Genomic DNA, 18,075 nt, shown 5'->3' on the forward strand with positions numbered 1-18,075 from the left:
CCAACAAGGCGCCCCCAAGACATGTCCGAAGAAGAGAGACATAGGGTCAACTCGGATCGGTTCATGGAGTGGCACATGGAGCGGGAAATGGATTTAGAGATGACAAAGCCCGACACGGATCCCGACGACTCCACCGAGGACTGGGAGCCATACTACGATGAGCTCACCAGAAGCTACGAGCCCACAAGCGACACCGCCCGTGGTATCCTCAAGAACCTCTCATCGTCTGCCCCCGTTTTCAGGGCTGCAGCGAAGGTGGACAACTGGTCAAAAGTCAATACGAATACAGTTGCTCTATACATTGCCTACAGGGTTATCATCCAGTGAGGTTTGTTATCACTCGATGATTAGCTTACCTCGCTCCAGACGCAACATCGCACGCGACAACAAGCGCCAGCCTACCGCCGAAGTTCATTTGTGCGAGGCGGAGTACACTCATTATGTTCACAAGGAATTCAACAGTGTGAGTACCGTACATACATACGTCGCTGTCTCTACAGAATTGGTTGTTCACCTTGCCGTCGTCGACTGACGGTCTGTACCGGCAGATCCTTTATCTCTACGAGCTCGAGAAAAACAACCTTGTGCCTAAGTTGGTGCTTGTCCGTAACGCCTGCTTTTCAGCTCTGAAGGCGACATATGACGACCGTTACGACTTTGTTGGAGGCTGGGACAGACTTGAAGCGGTTAGCAGACCCAAGTACTGTTAGGATGAGCGCGGGTTCTCCCAGCCGGCACTCTCTCTCGGGGAGCGCTGAAGAACGTGCCCCCAAGGTCTTTCTGACTTTTGTTCTTTTGTAAATCGCACGCGAGTGTGAAAAACTAGCGATGCAGTATGGTATAGTAAAGTGCAATTTCCATGGCTGGCCAACGGAACTCTTCCCCATCGAGCCCCAATACTATGTGCCTATGTAAAGATCGCTTTAACCTGGCATTTGACTTGTAGTGGATGGCCGCGCTCCACAGCGGGTCCCACGTTTGGAACTCGCTTTACGACAGATCTGCTGCCTGTTCTGGCAGGCCACAACAAGTAGCGATGTATACAGTATAGTGTCGGTCCGAGTCCGAAGTGCCAATCAGAGTCATAGGGAGCATTAACGTCGAGCAGAGGCTGAGTTGCATAGTGGTCTGACAGCTCGGAGTTCCAGTGCTGCCCTATGTGCCTTGGGCCACCACTGCCCGATGCCGGATGTTACGCAACAGACCCGGTAAGGACAAGACGCCTGAGTATGAGTGGACAGGATATTATCCAGTGATTTTATTGTGTCTTTGGATGCACCACGCCTTGCACCTCCCATATCAGTTTTATGAATAGGAGACATTGGTCGGATCTGCATGCCAGTCGCGCTCCGCCACATTGATCCCCCATCCGTTTCGTTCCACTGAAAGATATGACTCGAGTCCTTGGGCCGTCACCTGCCACGACCTTGCGGTTCAGAACTACCGGCCGTGGGAGAGACATCTCCGGTGTGCCGCACTTGACATGGGAGCTAATGAAGGATGTGCCAACCCAGGCCTCCCGGGTCCGATAGCGCCTCATTGTGCGGCCGTTGAATCTCCTTGCAGAGGCACTTGTGGCACTCAGCATTTGTTTCCAGTTTGTTGATCCGCGAGGCCGCTGTCACAATCACACTCGCCTCCCAGACTCGCCCCTTCTCCAGCCGATATAACGAGACGACCGCGGCTCCTGCCCTTCATCACCCACCACCCAATAGACATCATGTCTGCCCCCTTAGACCAGCACCTCCTCCACTACCCCCCGGGCCCTGCCAGCCGTCAAGCTCGCGGCGTCCTCGGCGCCATCTTGGAGGCTAGAACCAAGGTCGACAAAGCGGACGACTCGGGCGACTGGTCAGGGATCACGGAGATGACAGTCATCCTCGCCCTCGTCTACCGCGTTATCATCGCGTCAGTCCCACCGAATTGGAACGGCGCCGTCTTGCTCACCTGTCCACAGCCGTAACCGCGAACTCAGGTCCCACGGCAAACGACACAATCTGAAAAGCCACTTGTGGGATGCCCAGCGTATGCGCGATATTCTGGAAGAGTATGAAAATGTGAGTTGCCACGACCAGGTCCTTCGTCCTCCTTCGTGCTCCTTCGTCCCAGCTGACGAACAAGGCTATGGAGGTCTACCCGCTCGTGCAGAATTACATTGCGCCTTCGTTCTGGACCCTGCGCGACATGAGCTTCTCCGCCCTCAAGGCGACGTTTAACGAGGACTACGATGTTGTTGGAAACTGGATGGAGTTCCACGAAAACACCAAACGCACGTACCACCTGGGCCCGCTTGGTTTCATCCTTCCCTACGAGTAGGGGGGACATGTAGTGCCACCAATCGCGTGGTCCCTGTAGACAGCAAGTGACAGACAGAAATGCAATATAGTCTAGTCGAGTGCAAAGGCGTGGAGGAGGTGTTGAGGAGCGCCAACGACAAGGAGAGGGTGTATGATGTGTGGCTGACCGGACGAGCAGAAAATGGGTCCTTCCATCCGGCGGTCAGTCCCAGTGGCGGCCCAAAGCAACTGGAAGTCACTGTGGTTCAGCAGAACAAAGACCCCGTTCCATGATTCCAAAACGTTTCGCCACAAGCACACCATGTGCGCCTCCGCGTGACCCAGCATTCGGAAGTCACCCCATGCTGTGAAACCGGCGACACCCATCGCAGGAAAGGAGTGTTGTCCAGCGGCAAGGAGAACAATGAGCCGAGACGAACCGAAACGCACCGCACGCGAATGGGATCCGTGGCACACCCTGCCATACGGGTTTCACCCCCCACTCACGCACTTCACGCAGCAGCCCAGCAGCACATAAGCCCACCCCACCCCATCCTCAACCCCCCAACCCGAAATGACATTCAAGCGCACTCTCTCCGCCCTCCTCAAGCGCGCCGTTCCGCGTCGTCCGCGTCCGCCTCCCGAACCGCCGGCCCCACCCCGCTCCCCCACAGCGCGGAGCATCAGCGCCACCGTGAACTCCAGCCATGCCTGGTTCGACGGGGACGTCGCGTACGGCACGGCGTACGGGGACACTGTCGGCGTTCCGGACGACATTTCGCGCGCGCCCGAGCCCGGCGACGTCTTTATGGGGTGGTACTATGCTGCCCATGGGGTGCCGGAGATCGTGGACCCGGCCTGGGTCGACGGCCAAGAGCCGGGGGCCTACGACTGGCCCTGGCCGCTGGGCGTGCACTCGCTGGGAGACGCTGCGATTGGCCTTCCTGACTCGGAGCCACCTGAGAACAATGTTTCTGGCGGGGGTGGTGACACGTCACCCCCTGTCCCCACCCGCACGCCGCAGCACCCCCTCGCCGACGCCATTGTGGCAGACGCGCCTGCCCGCACCAGCGCCGCGCTACGACACCCCCTCGCCGCCGCGATCGTGGCAGCCGCCGGCGCCGCAGCAGTCGAGCTGTCGTGGGCGCTGGACACGTCCCACTGGGCGGGGGTTAGCGAGCTCACCGTCCGCCTCGTCGTAGTGGGCGTAGTGCTTAGGCGGTACGTTCGCGCCAGTTCCCCGCTAACATCCCCAGGCGGGACGCCGCGCGCCACGCCGCGCTGGTGGAGACGTTCGACGAGTGGGTCAACCTCCGCATGGACGACTTCGACGCCGCGTTCCGCCATGTGCGCGGCCTTGTTGGACAGGAGGCGCCTATAGCGGCCATGCCGGCAGCGCTCCGCCTCGCGCTCGTCGCGCTGCAGTGTACTTTCGACCGCGGGCGCGACTGCGCCGAGGAGTGGCCGGACGCGCGGCTCGTCGTGTTCGAGATCAAGGAGCTGGGCGCGTATGCCCCGGTTGAGTGGTTCCGCTCTTGCTCACGACGGGGGCGCAGACTCACTTCACAAGGCAACGTAAACCCCACAGCAGCTGTTTAAATGGCGATGTACTGTGAGAATGCAATTGTGACACTGATGTGGCACCAGCGTGGCGGCCAACTGCTGTCGTCGAAGCGTCCATGTTTGCGCCATCATCCCCCCTCGTGCTCTCGCACCAAGAAGCCGCCATCACCACCAGCCCCCATCTGCGCATACATAACCTCGCCCCCAGCCCATGGCACGACCACTCCACCTCTCCACCTCTCCACCTCTCCCCAACTCCCCCACTCTACCAACCCTCAACTGCGCCTACAATGCGCTTCTCCCGCCACCGCACCACGCCCGCCCTACCCCCCACCGCACCAGAGCACGCGCTCGCGATCGCCGCCTACGCCGACCCGCGCGCGCTCGTCGGCGGGGCCACCCGCCGCGCCGCGCGCAGCACGATTGCCGGGCTCCAGTCGCCCGCCGTCACCCTCGCTGCTGCCGCTTCTGTGGCCTGGGCCGAGGTGAACGCCGCGTATACCTCTGGGGCGTGGTACGGCGTCTCCCCCCTCGCTGTGCAGCTGTTTGTCGTGCACCTCGTCTTTGTTGAGTGAGTCGCCGCCCGGGCTCGCTGACGGTAGCCGCGACGAGGCGCGCTCCGCCCGCCTCGAGTACGAGAGCTTTGACGAGTTTGAGACCGCGCGCATGGAGCGCTTTGACGCCGTGTACTCTTGGGTGAGGGGAGAGTGAAAGGCCGAAACTGACGACAGGTGTCGGCCAACTTGCCGGTCGTGCCCGACTCCGTCGCCACCCTCGGCCTCACCCTCATGGCCCTGCAGTACACCCACACTGGGGAGGGCGGCGAGTGGCCTGCAGACCGGTGGGTGCCGTACGTTCGGTCCATGCTCGGCACGTACGCCGCCGTGCAGTGGTGGGATCGTTCTTAGTGCTGGACACTGGGCTTTGTTTTCTCTGTTTATCGTAGGGTCTCTGTTGTTGTGGTCGTCTGGCCTGGTGCTGGCGTGTCTCGTTCATTGCATGTAGAATGATCATAGTAGAATGCATGTAAGCACGTATCTGATGACGCTGCCAGTAAATCGCGTATCTGATGACACCCCAGTGCATTGTTTCTCCGAGCCGACGGCGGGCAATGGTGTGACTGCTCCTCCCTGTGGCAGGATCACTCAACACTCCTTGTCCGACACACACACAACCTCGGACTCCCGTGCCGACTCCCTACCATCTGCACATCATCGCCTCGGTCGGGGCGTACATAAACCGCTGTACACGCAGCAAGTCTCTCTCTCATCCCACCCCACCCACAATGTCGAGCCAGCGCTGGGCCTTCTCGTTCCCCGCCGCGAGCGACTCGGCTGTGCGCACGACCAACCAACTCCGATCGCCAGAGCGCCAACCCCACAGCCCCGACCCCGCCCCCGCCCCACCTCCGCTCGCGCCAGCGCGCGCGCCAGCTTAATCCCGTCCTCACCGCCATCGGCATGAGCGAGGACGACGCGCTCGCCCTGGGGTCTCGCTACTCCAACCATTTCCTCACTACCTTGGAGCGCTCGCCAGCCCGCCGCCCGACCCCAGCCTACCCCGACACCCCGCCCGCCCAGCCGCAGCCCCGCGTGCGTGTCTCCAGGCGCCGCCCCATCGCCGTCATGGCCGGCCCCACCGAACCCGCCCCCACGCGTCGCCGTCCCACCCCCGCCGCCCAGGTCGCCGCCGCCGCCCGCCACGCCGCGGCCGAGTTCGCCCTCGCCGCCATCCTTGACGACTGGTACATCGTCAGCCCCCTCACCGCGGCGCTGAGCGTCGTGCACGCCGTCCTCGAGAAGTAAGTCCGCCCTCCCGCGCGCGCCGCTGACTCCAGGCGCGACGCCGCCCGCCGCGCTGGCATGGGGCCCACCTTCGTCAAGTGGATGTGTGCGCGCGTCGACGACATCTACGACGCGTTTGACGACGTACGCTTGTCCCTTTACGCACGCTGACACCCAGGCAATCACGTACCCCGCCTCGCCTGACTGGATGGAGGTCAAGCACCTCTGTCTCATGGCGCTGGAGGCGACGTACGACCGCGCCGACTCGCCCGAGGCGTGGCCTGACCTCGTGAGCCGCGCGTTCGACGCGCGCCGCCTGGGCAAGTATGCGGACATTTAGTAGTGGTACATAGCATTGTCATGAATGGTTGAACGGTGCATGGTCCGGTCCGAGTGAGCACGAGAATGAGTGGCGGCTGTGTGTCGCGATTAGTCAACACACGGCACGCCTTCGCCCCCTCGTCAGCTGCTGGGATTATTTAAACCGCGCTCCATGTTGGAAACTGACAACACACCACACATTACCACGACTTCGTTCCACCCGAACATCCCCGTAAACCTACTCCTCCACAACAGCATGGGTTCGCTCGGCTTTAACCCCCCTCTTGTCCCAATCGTGACCCTCGCGCAGGGCATGGGCGGGGTGGTGATCCCCGGGCCGTTCTCCCCGGCCACCCTCCACGTGCTCGACGAGGTCCTGGTACAGATCGGTTATTTCACCCACCCGCCCTCTGACGGCACTGCCCGCCCCTCCCCCTCCAGCGGGCGCACCGCCAACATCGAGCAGCAAGAGCGCGAGGCGGTCAACACGCGCCGCCCCTTCATTACCGAGCCCCCAGCCCTCTACTGGTCGGCGCGCTCGATGGCGCCGCGGGCTCACGGGACCGTTTACGTCGAGGACCCGCACCACCCCGGCGTCTTGGTGGCCATACAGCGTGCCGCGCGTGCGTACACCCCTGCCGACGGCTGGGCACGCGTCGTCGTGCACTCGGCCGCACTCGCCGCGGGATTCGTCAAAGGCGCCCAGTTTCTGGATTGGTGGCGCCGCATAGACGAGACTGGGCTGCGCCTGTACCTCGTCCACCTTGTACTTACCGAGTGAGTAGTCGGGACCGGGGGGGCACTGACGTCAGGCGCGACAGCTGCCGCCTCCGCTTCCAGACGCCTTGCTTTGAACACTTTATGGAGGAGCGCATGCTCGTGTTCGACCAGGCGTTCGATTATGTAAGTAAGGTCAATGGCTTCGCTGACGCCCAGATGAAAGCCACCTGCCAGCACGTGTGGGTCGACGAGGCCGCGTTCCGCGAGGCAGCGTACCGCCTCGCCATGGCCGCCGTCGCCCTCACCTTCCTCCCGGACGACTGCACCGAGGAGTGGCCGGCCGACGAGATGCCGGAGCGCATCGAGCTCGCCGACCTGGGCGTCTACGGCGAGCCCGTGTCCCAGCACTATGCTGCCCAGGACGTCGGCGCCCGCGGCGACGCGCCGGCGGGGATGGGTCTCGCCACCCAGTAAGCCCGCCCGCCCGCCCGCCCGCCCCAGCCTGCCTGCCGTCGTCGCTCGTAGACGCAGGCCATAAGTGACAATATCATTCGTGTATGCAACCCTCCCAGCTCCGTCTATCGGCCACACGAGCCGCAAACTGCCGTCAGCACGCCCCCCACCCCCCACTCACTGATGTTGACAAACCGGTTGGCCAGGTTGGTGCCCACGCCCCAGCCGAAGCCGCGCACGAGCGAGTCCATGAGCTGGGTGGTTAGCACGAGCGCGGCGCAGCACGCACCTTGTCCCCGATCGACTTGAACCGGCGGCCCCACTTGCCCTGCTCCTTGGGCGGTTGCTGCTGCTGCTGCTGCTGGGCCGGGGCGGGGTCAGGCGCGGGCGCGGGCTGCTGCGGTGGCTTGTGGTCCTGCGGCGGGGGCTGCTGCTGCTGCTGTTGTTGCTGCTGCTGCTGCTGGTACTCGTACTTCTCTCCCTGCTGCGGAGGGTACGACGGCTGGGGCGGATACTGCTGCTGCTGCTGCCCGTATCCCCCGCTGTGTCCGGGGTAGCCCGGCCCCGGGGGCGGCGGTCCGCCGTACTGCCCCGGCGGGGGCTGGTAGTAGGGCTGCTGCGGCTGCTGGTACTGCTGCTGCTGGTACTGGCCTGGCGGTGGCTGGTAGTATGGCTGCTGCTGGTTTTGTTGCCCGGGGTATCCCTGCGACTGGTTGTAGAAGTCGCTCATGGTGCGATGGGCGTGAGTGTTGTTGTCAAAGTCAAAAGTTGGTCGTCAGTGGTCAGTAGAGTTAGCAGGGGCTCGCTCGTCGCTGGCCCTCCCTCTGCCGCGCGATACAGCGGGTAGCAGGCGAGCAGGGCAGAGGAGAGAGGGGAGAGGTCAAGTGGAGAGCGACATGACGTCGTTTCTGACGAGACATGTCGAAAAATCAAAGGGAAAAGGCACCAGTCGTTTATGAAACAGCGACAACACCAAGCACGTGGATCCAAAGCCGCTGCATGTCGAGGCCGAGGCCGACGAGGATCACACGCCGCGGGCATGCTCTGCTCGGTGCAGCGGCCTCGACAGCGCCCGCATGCCTCGGCATCGGCGTCGGCGACGGCCGCGACAGCCCCACCGAGGGTGAAACGCTGGCTGGCGACCCTTGAATAGGTAGCAAGTGCCTGGCGTCGTCGCGGCTGTCTTCTCTTCTCTCACTCGCATCTCTTCGGCATCGCGTCGTCGCCATCGTCGTCGTCGCAAGCTTGCAAGAAGGACACCCGACGCCGAAGCAGAGCGCATCCGAATAAGCATGCAGCAGCTCTGCACGCCTCGCCCACGCAGTGGCTGACGCCGCCCGCCGCCGCCGCCATGACCCCGTCGCCATCGTCGCGGTCGTGCGCTCGCGCGCGCGCATGTTGTTTGTCGCTGCGTGGCCGCACGCTCCTCTTCTCTTCTCGTTGCGTCACTGCCTAACGCGGCAACTCGCCCCCCTCGACCTCGCCCCCAACACCAACGCCAAAGGAGAGATGAGACACACTAGCGCGCATCTCTCTCCTCCTCCGCATCCACGATGGACGTCCTCAACGCCGCGCTGACAGTCAGCTACCCCGTGCACAGAGCGGTGCGTCCCCCCCCGCGCGCCAAGCTGACGCCAGTACCCCTTCGGGCGGTGGTTCCACCGCGTCTCGGCGCTGATGCTGGCCGCGGCAGGCGTGTTCGTGGTCGTGTGGTCTGGTGCGTTGCCGCGCGAACAAGCTGACCGCCAGTCGCCGTGTCGGCGTACGAGCCCGTCCCTGTCACCAGCGCGACGTTCGAGCCGCCCCCAGCCGGGGGGTGGTACGCCGCCCTGCTCGGTCCCCCGCGGCCGTGCCAGCCCGTCATGTGAGCCCCTCCCCCCGGCCGCGCTCACGCAGACTCGCGCCGGGCGACACGCTGCGCACGACCAACGCCGTCTTCGCGTGGCTGCCGACCAGCCCGGCGGCCTACGCGGGCGAGCGGCTCAACTGCTCGGTGGAGGGCATGACGATCGCCGTCGCCGGCCCGAGCGTCGTCTCCGAGGTGAGGCTGGCGACGGACGACGGCTAACGCTAGCTCGTGGCGACTTGTTCCGGCGCCTTCGCGACAACGCTCACTGCATCGCACGCGAGCAACGGCGCAAACTCGAGCACGGGCGCCGTGTTCGCCTCGCTCGGCCTGCTCGCGCCGCCGCGCACCGCCGTCGTCGGCGCGCTCGACGCCGTGGCCGCCGACCTCGGCGCTAGGCTCCGCGCCATTTCTGACGCGCCTGGCTTTCCCCGCCTCGCGGCTAGCGTCACGCTGGCGGCTAACGCCTTCGCCGTCCTCACCGCCCAGCTGGGCGAGAACACGACCGCCACCGCGCTGCCCGACAGCCTGCGCACACCTGTGGCCAACTACATCGCCGTGCTGTCCACAGCGGCGGCCTACGACCTCGGCCTCGAGTCGAACACGAGCGTGGCCACGGCCGACGGGTTCGGCGCGCTCTCCCCCCTCGCTGGGGCCGAGAGCCTCGCGGCCGCGCCCAAGCCGCTCCCGCAGCCGCCCGGCGCGACCTGGGCTACGCGGTACCAGTGCACAGGGTACGCGCGCAAGCCGCTCGGCGCGGCGGTCGCGTCGAGCCTCGCCACCGCCGGCGCGCTGTGGCTCGCCCTCCTCGCCGCCTTCCACACGCTCACGCGGCTCGCGACCCGCGCGACGTCGCAGCGCACCAACCTCGACCTCTCGTTCGGGCCCGACGGGTGCGGGGCAGCATCCGCGCCCCGCTCAATGGCGAGTTCCCCTCCCTCTCTAGCTCGGACAAGTACGGCGTGAGCGACATGGCTACGAACGGCACCAACCCCAGCGCGAGGCGCACGTCAATCGACACGGTGACCTATGCTTATGAACCGGTCCGCGCAAGAGACGTCGACGAGCTGGCGCGGTACATGCGCATGGGCGAGTACTGCGAGCGGGGCGAGCGGGGCGCGCGGGGTGAGCGCAGCGAGCGCGGCTCGAGGCGGAAGTAGGGGGGTGAGCGAGCGCCGCTGTAGATTTGGACATTATTGTACATAGCCACGGCTTGATGCCATGCACGATCGTTCTCTTGCGGGGCGGGACGGGTAGTCGCGGCGCCGTGCCGACCAGAGCAGCACCAGAGTGCCGGCCACGGCAATGCCGAGCGCTGGCACCGCACCCACGCCAGCAATTTACACAGAGTGGTACATCGATAATGTCAAAGACTGGCTACAGCGGGCTGAGGGGTATCGCCTGGTGGGAGCTCGGGTGGTGTCTAGCCCGAGAAGTACGCCAGCACGGCCCCCACCGTGGTCCACTCCCACGCGCGGAAGAGCGCACCGGTACCCTCCTCCTCGGGGATGCGGCGCAGCGCGTCCTGGAGACCAGCGTACGCCGCGACACTGACGGGGCGGACGCCGACAACGTCGTCCTCCTCGCCCGCGAGGCGGAGCGTCGACGAGCCCGGGACCAGCGGGGTACTCTCTCCAAGGACCTCATCGACGCCGGGGAGCACCGAGGCGACCGAGAGCTTTGTGAACACCACATCGAGGGGCACGAGGACGAAGACGAGGCCGATCGAGAGGGCAGCGAAGAGGGCCCAGCGCCAGCCGGCGATTGCGATGGTGACGGGCTCGGGCGGCTCGTTGGGCCGGGGGAAAAAGTGGGCGTTGGGGCCGAGGATGACGTCCTTGAGGACGATGCGGACGAGCGAGTTGAGCACGGCCGACACGAGCAGCGCCGACACGAGGCCGGGGATGGCGTACAGCGCGAACGGGGAGGCGCGCTCCCTGTCCGAGAGGAGGAGGCGGAGCGCGCGGCGCGGCGCAAACGGCACGCGGTAGGGGGTCACGATGGCGCGGATCTGGAGGACGTAGAGCGGCAGGCTGAGGAACGCGGCGACGGCGGGCACGACGACGGCGGCCGCCCACACGAGCAGCTGGTAGCTGAGGAGGTGCTCGACCAGCGGGCGGAAGGCGACGAAGAGGGTGACGCCGATCGTGGCGACGACGGAGAAGATTGCGAGCTGGAGGACCAAGACCGCCCATCCTTCGGCGTCAGCGCGAACACTCGACCCAACGCACCCTTGTACACGCCGTACCAGCCCTCGACGGCGATCGTGCGGCGGAGGGTGGCGAACACGCCGGTGAGCTGCGGCCCGGCGCTGCCGTCAGCTAGAGTAGGGGGAGCGGCTCACTAGTGCGGGTCGTCGTCGGCGAGGGACACGCCCTTGGGGTTGTAGTTTGCGCGGAGGCGGACGATGGCGCCGATGAAGGGCATGGCGACGAGGAGGGCGAGCGGGACGGTGACGAGGACCGTGGCCGCGAGGAACGGCAGCGCGCCGCGCGGGAACGGGTCGGCCGGCGTCGGGAGGGGGTCTAGCAGCGTGAGGAGGAGCATGGTAGGGAGTGTGTGGGGAGAGGTTGGAGGAAAGAGGAGAAGAGGGGGAGGATGGATGCGGGATGAGGAGACGAGGAGCGATGACGCCGCCGCCGCCGGACGCGTCACGCGAGCGCCTACGTCGGCCATGCGCGTCTCGGCCGGCCGGGCCGTCGCCGGGCATCGTGAGCGCGACAGCATTCTACGACTCTATGCATGGGCACGCCGACGCCGACCGCGGAGATACATACATGGCGAGCACTACCACCCCAGCAGCACGCCCCACCCCTCCTCCCTGCAAATCCGCGTGCAAGTCGCCCACAGCCCCCCGGCGTAGCTCATCCCCTCCCCGTCGGCAGCCACACCCGCAACGATCCGCACGCTGCCCACCCGCAGGGGCCAGCTCGCGAGCTCACACGCGGCGGCGTAGGGCGCCAGCTCCCAGCCCGGCCCAGAGCCGAAGCCGGCGGCGAGGAGGAGCTGGAGCAGCGCCGAGGCGAGCAGCGCGGCGTGCACCGCGCCGGCGAGGGCCGCAGCCCGCATCCCCTCTGCGCTGGGCCGCGCGCCGAGCTCCCGCGCGGCGTGCAGCGCCGCGAGCGGGCTGGTGGCCGTCCACGCTGCGATGAAGGTGGCGAGCACGAGGGCGATCTGCAAGGCGACGCCGCGCTCGGTCGGCCGGGAGGGCGTGGAGGCCGCCGCGGTGAACGCGCAGAGGCCGAGGGTGAGGAGCTGGCGGAGGGCTAGGGCGCCGGCGCCTGGCGTCAGCGCCGCTGCTTGCACCACATACCCCGGAAGACAGTGCCGTCAGCGCCCCGCCGTCGCAGAGCTGTCCAGAGGCTGCCGGGGTCGGGGTCCCCCAGCGGGCGGTACGTCGCCCAGTGGCGCACCTGTGCGCCGGCGAGAACGGGGTAGGCTGCGAGCGCGAGGGCGGCGACCACGAGCTGGGGGAGCGTCGCGGCGCGCAGCCAGGCGTCGATGGGCGTCGGCGTGGGAGTGGGCGTGGGCATTGGGCGATGGTAGATGAGTTCGGCGCGTGTCAGTGTTATCAGCGGGCACTCTCCGCTCGATACGAGCCCGCCGTTGCCGACGCCGACGCCGCCTCTCCCCTGCACCACAAACCCCCGTCATCACTGGCCCACATCCCACGACAACACGATACATCACACCTCGGCAGTGAGCGGCGCGCCCGCCTCGCCCGCGCCCGTGCGCTCCGCCGCTTCCAACTGCGCCGCGACGACGCCGGCCGCCTCGCCCTGGTACTTGAGGCTGAGCGCCGTCAGGCCACTTGCGACGGCCACAAAAATCGCCACCATGACCCCCGTGGGCCGGACGCGCGGCCACGCGAGCCAGAAGACGGGGTGCACGCTCCAGCAGAGTGCCGTGAGCGCCTGGAGCACGCCGGCGCCGAGCGCCGCGCCGCCCGTGGCTACGCGGCGCGGCGTGCCCTTGACCGCGTCGAGCGTGCTCACGCCCGCCGGCGCCAGCACGGCAGCGACGTGCAGCGCGAAGAGGGGGTACGTTGCGAGCACGCTGAGGCCGAGAGCCAGGGCGACCGCGAGGAGGTAGTGGTTCGTCTCGGTGTCGCTCGTCGCGTGGGCCGGGCGGGTGGCGTGCGCCGCGGCGAGGGTGACGAAGAGGACCTGCGCGAAGCGCACGGCGAGGACGGATGTGCCTGCGGCGTCGGCGTCAGCGGGGTGGGGGGGCGGGGGGGAGGGGGGCGGGTGGGCAGACGACCTACCGCGGTACACGGCCCGCAGCCCGCCCGAAGCGTACGTCCGCTTGAGCGTGCCCACGACGCCGGGGTAGCTTCCCAGCGCAGCGAGCTCCGCCTCGGCCGCCTTGCCGCCTCCGCGGCGGGCCAGCGCGCCAGCCAGGGGGGCGTAGAGGGCTAGCGAGAGCCCGGACACGGCGAGGATGTGCAGCGGCGTCGCTTGGTCGAGGGTGAGTGGGGTGGCCATTGTGGGAGATGGGGCGAGGTATGGGCGCTCGGACGCTGCTGGCTTTATACGGTGAGAGCTGCTCGCCGCCCGTCGCCCGTCGCGATGTGCCCGCCCCCTGCTATGTACCGGGAAACTACGAGGCGGCGACAGCGCGACGGCTCCCTCGTCGCTCCGGCCTCGCGCATGCCGGCATGCGTCGCCAAGTCTGATACAGGCACTGGGCGGATGGCGGAACATTCCTAGGTAGACGAGTGCATCCGCAGCGACAGCGGCAACCCCGCAGCGCTGCGCTACTAGTCCCCGGGAGCATGCATCAGGCTGGCTGCCTCAGCCGGCGTGCGACACCTCCTACCCTCCAGGGAGGCGGTCGGTGGCAGCGGCAGCGAGCGGCTCGGGACAAACCCTGCGCCGCGTTCATGCTTGAGTAGCATGCTTCATTGCAACAGGGCCGCGCTGCGCTGGCCCGTCCCCTCCAAGCCGCACACGGGAAACGATGCATATCCTATCTGTCGTCGCACGCTGGCGACTGCATCGAGAGACCGCATCTGCGCGGTCCTGCCGTGGGCTTTGGCTTTAGAACGAGACGATGTGTTTTTGCGTTTTCTAGAGGTAGATGTCGAGATGGGTTTTCTGATGGCTAGGGGTTGCTCGGGGCGAGAACTCGGGCCGTCGAGCGAGAGCGCACGCGGGGCTGTGGTGCGCGGGGGTGACTTGACTGGGGGTGGGGGGGGGGGGGGTGACTGGGGGTGACTTGCGTCCTGGTTGTGGTTGGGCTTTGGTTTGGGGTTTACGGGTACTGGGTACTGGGGTTTCGTTATGGCCGCGCGCGGCTAGGAATACAACTGGTCAAGGGGCCGGGGGGGCGAGGTCCGGCAGAGGAGGGAGGGCGGTGCCTACTCCTCCTCGCCGTCGCTCTCGCCCTCGTCGGCCGTGTCGTACGCCTCGTCGTCGTAGTTGGCCTCGGTGACGCCCGCAGAGTCGCTCGCGAGCGTCGTGTTGAACCCCACGCCGTCGGCGCGCCACCCGCCCTTGCCGCCCTCGCGCCACCCAGAGTGCCGGTACAGGCCCGACGTGTCGCCGCCGCCAAACTTGGGCCGGCAGTGGTAGTGGTGGTGGTGGATCACGGTGACCGGGGGAGTGCCGCTAGGGAGAGAGGCAGCAGGCGTGGCGGGGGCGGAGGGAGCGACCACGGGGTCGTCGGGGGTGTCGGGGGTCTCGGGGGCGTCGGTATCCTCGTCGTCCTCGTCGTCCGAGTCCGAGTCAGAGCCCTCGTCGCCCTCGTCGCCCTCCTCCGCATCGCCGGGGGTAGTCGTGTCCGGCGTGGCGGGGGTCGCAGGGGTCGCAGGGGGTGAGGTGGCGGGCGCGGCGGGGCCGGTGGCGGGGCTCGGGTCGATGCCCTCCTCGCTGCCGTCGTCCTCGCCGTCGCCCTCCTCCTCATCCCCCTCGCCGCCGTCGTCGTCGTCGTCCTCCTCTCCCTCGTCGTCCTCCTCATCACCTTCGTCGCCACCAGTAGTCGCCGTGGCCGTGGTGCCAGACGCAGCGGTGCCGCCAGCTACGCCAGCAGCACCGCCCGTCCCGGCCACTGCGCCCGCGCCACCAACGGCGCCAGAAGCGCCGCCGGCGGCCGAGCCGGCCGCGACTCCGCCAGCAGAAGCAGTGGTGAGAGCGAGGCCACCTGCACCAGCAGCGGCACCAGTGGCAGTGCCGGCGGCGCTGGTGCCGGCGGCGACGACTGTGGAGTCGGAGTCGACATCGGTATCGTCGTCTCCGTCCTCGCTGTCGTCGTTGTCGTCGTCGTCGTCGCTGTCGTCGTCGCAGGAGCAGGGCTTGTCCTCGCTCGTCGTGGTAGTAGTCGTGCCGGACGAGCTGGAGCCGGAGCCCGAACCGGTTGTAGACGTCGAGCCGGCGCCAGAGCCGGTCGCGGACCCACCCGTCGAGGTGGCCCCTCCCTCGCCCGTGGCGCTGCCGGTCGAGCCAGCATCCCCCGGGCCAGTAGTCGTGCCAGACGAGCCCGTCGCGGTCCCAGGCACGCCCTCGTCGTCATTGTCGTTGTCATAGTCGTCATCATCATCATCGTCGTCATCATCATCATCGTCGTTGTCATCATCGTCGTCGTCGCCGCCGCTGTCGCTTCCGCCAGCCTCATCGTCGTCGCACTCTGGGTCGTCGGTGCCTGTGCTGGCGCCGGTGTCCGTGCTCGTGGCGGTCGTGCCGGTAGTGTCGGTCGTGCCGGTGGTCTCGGTCGAGCCGGACGCCGTGTCGGCCGCGCCGGATGCCGTGTCAGTCGAGCCCGGCTCGTCGTCCGAGCCGTCGGAGCCTTCGGCCTCGACGCCCGTGCCGGCGCCCGAGACCGCGGTCGAGCCGCTGCCCGGGGCGTCCGTGCCAACAGGGGCCGTCTGAGCGGGCACGTTTGTCGCCGCGAGCGTCGTCGCGGCAGTAGCTACGTCGGTAGCGTGGCCAGCGGCGGTGCCGCCAGCCGTGGGGGTTGCTTGATCCTCGTCGTCGTGGTGGGCCGGGTGCGTGCTCGAGCCGGTCCACTCGGTGGCTGTGGCGGCGGTGTACGCTGCGACGGGGCCCGAGGGCTCGTCGTCGCAGCGCGGCTTGAGGTCGGTGCTGGGCGTGGGCGTGGGCGCGGCGAACGTGGGGACGACGTAGGCGCAGAAGGCAAAGAAGACGATGGAGGGCTTCATGCGGTGGATCGCGGGGTAGAAAGGAGCGTGGGTGGGCTGCGCGGCGCGGCGTCAGCCGCGCACAAGAGGGGGACTCACGGGTGAGGGAGCGTGGGTTGGTGTGTTGTGTGTTGTAGTTGGTGAGGAGGAAAACTGCGCGCTGCCCCCCTCTTATTGTCTGCGCTGGGTGTGGTGCAGCGCAGATTTGCGACGAGGTGCGCGGTCGGGCCGTGGCACGGGGCTGTGTCTTGACGGCTCGTGCTTGCTGTGGGAGGGGTCGTGTCAGATGTCAGAGGTGTCAGTCGTGTTAGTCAGCAGTGTCAGTGGGCGGGCAGTGGTGCTGAATGCGATGGCGTGGTCGCGAGTGCGCGAACCGGTGTGTCGAGGACGCCGAGGTGCCACGCCAGCCAGGTCCAGCTCTCGCTTCTCCTCGTGGGCTTCCTGCTGCCTGCAGCATCTCCCCACCCCACCGCACCACCCCCATGCCGTTTCGTGCTTCACCTTCACTCCCGCTTCCCCTCCCCTCCCCTCCCCTCCCACGCTGCACCGGCCGGACGGCCCATGGCCTCCCGGCACGACGCTGCCGACGAGACGAGGCCTGTCCGCGCAAGTGCCACACAGCTCAGGCCACGTCGCCACGTCGCACCGCACCCGCCCGCGTGATCACACCGTGCCCACGCACCTCTCCTTGCCTTGCCCGCGCATGGACGCCGTACGCACTATACTTGACATTAGCAATCTCTACTTCCACTTCCCCCGTCGGCGCTAACAAGCACTGCCGCTCCGCGGCCAGAACCCCCCACTGTCGAGCCACATGGCCATGACGGCCTTGAACCCGAGCCCCTTTGTCAAGTCGAGGCGCGTCACCGCCCAGGCAAGCCGCTTCAGCCCGTCGGGGTCGCGCGCGGCATCGAGCAGCTTGGACCACTGGGCCGTGTCGAAGACCTCGGGGTCGCCCGACACGCGGCGCGCAATGTCGAGCAGCACATGGGCGGGCAGGCGAGCGATGCCCGGCCGCGGCTGGCCCCCGTGCCGGAGGATGACGCGCGCCGGCACGAGGGCGCGCACCGCGGCCCGGCGGGCAGGCCACAGAAACGCGCCGTTGCGCGCGAGCGCTCCGAGCATGCGCGTGAGGAGCCGCGCCTCGGGGTGCGAGAAGCCGGGGAACGCGCCGCCGAGGGGGAACGCGTCGGCGTCGTGCCCGTGGACCGTGCGCGCCGCGCCGTGCTGCAGCATGCGGACGGTGCCGGTGCTCGCGATGGCGGGGAGCAGTAGCTCGAGGTCGTGGAGGGGGAGCGCGTCGCCGTCGGTGCCGCGCAGGATCAGGTGCTGCAGCCCGCGCGCGCGGCTAGAGTGAAGGTAGCTCGCGAGCGCGGCGACCGCCGTCGGGAGGAGCGCAAAGCCGATAGACAGGATGCGGAGGGTGGGGACGTCGAGCGAGGCGAGGAGCAGGGCGAGGACGTCCTGCACGAGCTGGGAGTCGTCGTCGGCCAGCGGGTCGGGCTGCAGCGTGTCGGGTGAGACGACGGGGAAGAGGTAGACTTCGGACACGAGCGACGTGTTGAGCGCTTCGGCGAGCAGCGGGGCGTCGTGGCGCTGGGCGTGGGCGTGGGCGTGAGCGCGGGGTGGCGGGAGGGCGAGGCGAGGCGACCTACCGACACGCTGTACAGGACCGCATGCTGCCCCGTCTCTGGGCGGCGCCGGTGGTCGTCCGGCGCGAGGGCGATCATCGGCCCGACGGGGTCGCTGCCCGCGACGGTGCGGCGCAGGTCCCACGGCAGGTACGGGGTGACCTGTTGGAAGAGGATGTGGAGGGTGATGCGGCGCCCGCTGTCGCGTAACGAGCCGGGGCCCATAGTGGGCAGCGGGGGGGAGGGAGTGGTGGTTGTGATAGCAATGCGTTGTGGTCAGTGGCAACAAGGAGGAGGACCGAGGTTGGACGACGAGCAGTGAGACGAGACAGTCACGCCGTGCAGG

The 18,075-nt window shown here is 67.1% G+C and overlaps 11 protein-coding genes across 11 annotated transcripts; 6 read left to right on the forward strand and 5 right to left on the reverse strand.

Moving 5' to 3' along the window:
- Positions 1-21: 21 nt before the first annotated feature.
- Q8F55_000086 (uncharacterized protein) lies at positions 22-327 on the forward strand (the record flags this gene model as incomplete). The annotated part of the gene is made up of 1 exon (XM_069348742.1): positions 22-327. The coding sequence occupies one exon, from the start codon at positions 22-24 to the stop codon at positions 325-327; it is 306 nt and encodes a 101-aa protein (XP_069212286.1).
- Positions 328-1,720: 1,393 nt separating this feature from the next.
- Positions 1,721-2,316, forward strand: Q8F55_000087 (uncharacterized protein; the record flags this gene model as incomplete). The annotated part of the gene is made up of 3 exons (XM_069348743.1): positions 1,721-1,908; positions 1,958-2,057; positions 2,122-2,316. The coding sequence occupies 3 exons, from the start codon at positions 1,721-1,723 to the stop codon at positions 2,314-2,316; spliced, it is 483 nt and encodes a 160-aa protein (XP_069212287.1).
- Positions 2,317-2,850: 534 nt separating this feature from the next.
- On the forward strand, positions 2,851-4,747 carry Q8F55_000088 (uncharacterized protein; the record flags this gene model as incomplete). Its single annotated transcript, XM_069348744.1, has 5 exons — positions 2,851-3,497; positions 3,533-3,799; positions 4,258-4,410; positions 4,442-4,535; positions 4,571-4,747. The coding sequence occupies 5 exons, from the start codon at positions 2,851-2,853 to the stop codon at positions 4,745-4,747; spliced, it is 1,338 nt and encodes a 445-aa protein (XP_069212288.1).
- A 377-nt stretch (positions 4,748-5,124) lies between these two features.
- Q8F55_000089 (uncharacterized protein) lies at positions 5,125-5,963 on the forward strand (the record flags this gene model as incomplete). The annotated part of the gene is made up of 4 exons (XM_069348745.1): positions 5,125-5,175; positions 5,261-5,640; positions 5,677-5,767; positions 5,802-5,963. 4 exons carry the CDS (start codon positions 5,125-5,127, stop codon positions 5,961-5,963), a joined length of 684 nt encoding a protein of 227 aa, XP_069212289.1.
- A 237-nt stretch (positions 5,964-6,200) lies between these two features.
- Positions 6,201-7,138, forward strand: Q8F55_000090 (uncharacterized protein; the record flags this gene model as incomplete). Its single annotated transcript, XM_069348746.1, has 3 exons — positions 6,201-6,721; positions 6,766-6,847; positions 6,881-7,138. 3 exons carry the CDS (start codon positions 6,201-6,203, stop codon positions 7,136-7,138), a joined length of 861 nt encoding a protein of 286 aa, XP_069212290.1.
- Positions 7,139-7,242: 104 nt separating this feature from the next.
- Q8F55_000091 (uncharacterized protein) lies at positions 7,243-7,847 on the reverse strand (the record flags this gene model as incomplete). The annotated part of the gene is made up of 3 exons (XM_069348747.1): positions 7,243-7,265; positions 7,299-7,371; positions 7,407-7,847. 3 exons carry the CDS (start codon positions 7,845-7,847, stop codon positions 7,243-7,245), a joined length of 537 nt encoding a protein of 178 aa, XP_069212291.1.
- Positions 7,848-8,670: 823 nt separating this feature from the next.
- Q8F55_000092 (uncharacterized protein) lies at positions 8,671-10,123 on the forward strand (the record flags this gene model as incomplete). Its single annotated transcript, XM_069348748.1, has 6 exons — positions 8,671-8,721; positions 8,756-8,834; positions 8,867-8,981; positions 9,014-9,158; positions 9,192-9,856; positions 9,910-10,123. The coding sequence occupies 6 exons, from the start codon at positions 8,671-8,673 to the stop codon at positions 10,121-10,123; spliced, it is 1,269 nt and encodes a 422-aa protein (XP_069212292.1).
- Positions 10,124-10,386: 263 nt separating this feature from the next.
- On the reverse strand, positions 10,387-12,496 carry Q8F55_000093 (uncharacterized protein; the record flags this gene model as incomplete). The annotated part of the gene is made up of 5 exons (XM_069348749.1): positions 10,387-11,159; positions 11,195-11,274; positions 11,308-11,488; positions 11,906-12,244; positions 12,277-12,496. 5 exons carry the CDS (start codon positions 12,494-12,496, stop codon positions 10,387-10,389), a joined length of 1,593 nt encoding a protein of 530 aa, XP_069212293.1.
- Positions 12,497-12,649: 153 nt separating this feature from the next.
- Q8F55_000094 (uncharacterized protein) lies at positions 12,650-13,447 on the reverse strand (the record flags this gene model as incomplete). Its single annotated transcript, XM_069348750.1, has 2 exons — positions 12,650-13,161; positions 13,228-13,447. The coding sequence occupies 2 exons, from the start codon at positions 13,445-13,447 to the stop codon at positions 12,650-12,652; spliced, it is 732 nt and encodes a 243-aa protein (XP_069212294.1).
- An 875-nt stretch (positions 13,448-14,322) lies between these two features.
- Positions 14,323-16,119, reverse strand: Q8F55_000095 (uncharacterized protein; the record flags this gene model as incomplete). The annotated part of the gene is made up of 1 exon (XM_069348751.1): positions 14,323-16,119. One exon carries the CDS (start codon positions 16,117-16,119, stop codon positions 14,323-14,325), a length of 1,797 nt encoding a protein of 598 aa, XP_069212295.1.
- Positions 16,120-16,863: 744 nt separating this feature from the next.
- On the reverse strand, positions 16,864-17,954 carry Q8F55_000096 (uncharacterized protein; the record flags this gene model as incomplete). Its single annotated transcript, XM_069348752.1, has 2 exons — positions 16,864-17,694; positions 17,754-17,954. 2 exons carry the CDS (start codon positions 17,952-17,954, stop codon positions 16,864-16,866), a joined length of 1,032 nt encoding a protein of 343 aa, XP_069212296.1.
- Positions 17,955-18,075: the final 121 nt, after the last annotated feature.

This window comes from Vanrija albida (assembly GCF_041260175.1).
Source record: "Vanrija albida strain AlHP1 chromosome Unknown contig_1, whole genome shotgun sequence".
In the NCBI taxonomy this organism is placed as follows: Eukaryota; Fungi; Basidiomycota; class Tremellomycetes; order Trichosporonales; family Trichosporonaceae; genus Vanrija; species Vanrija albida.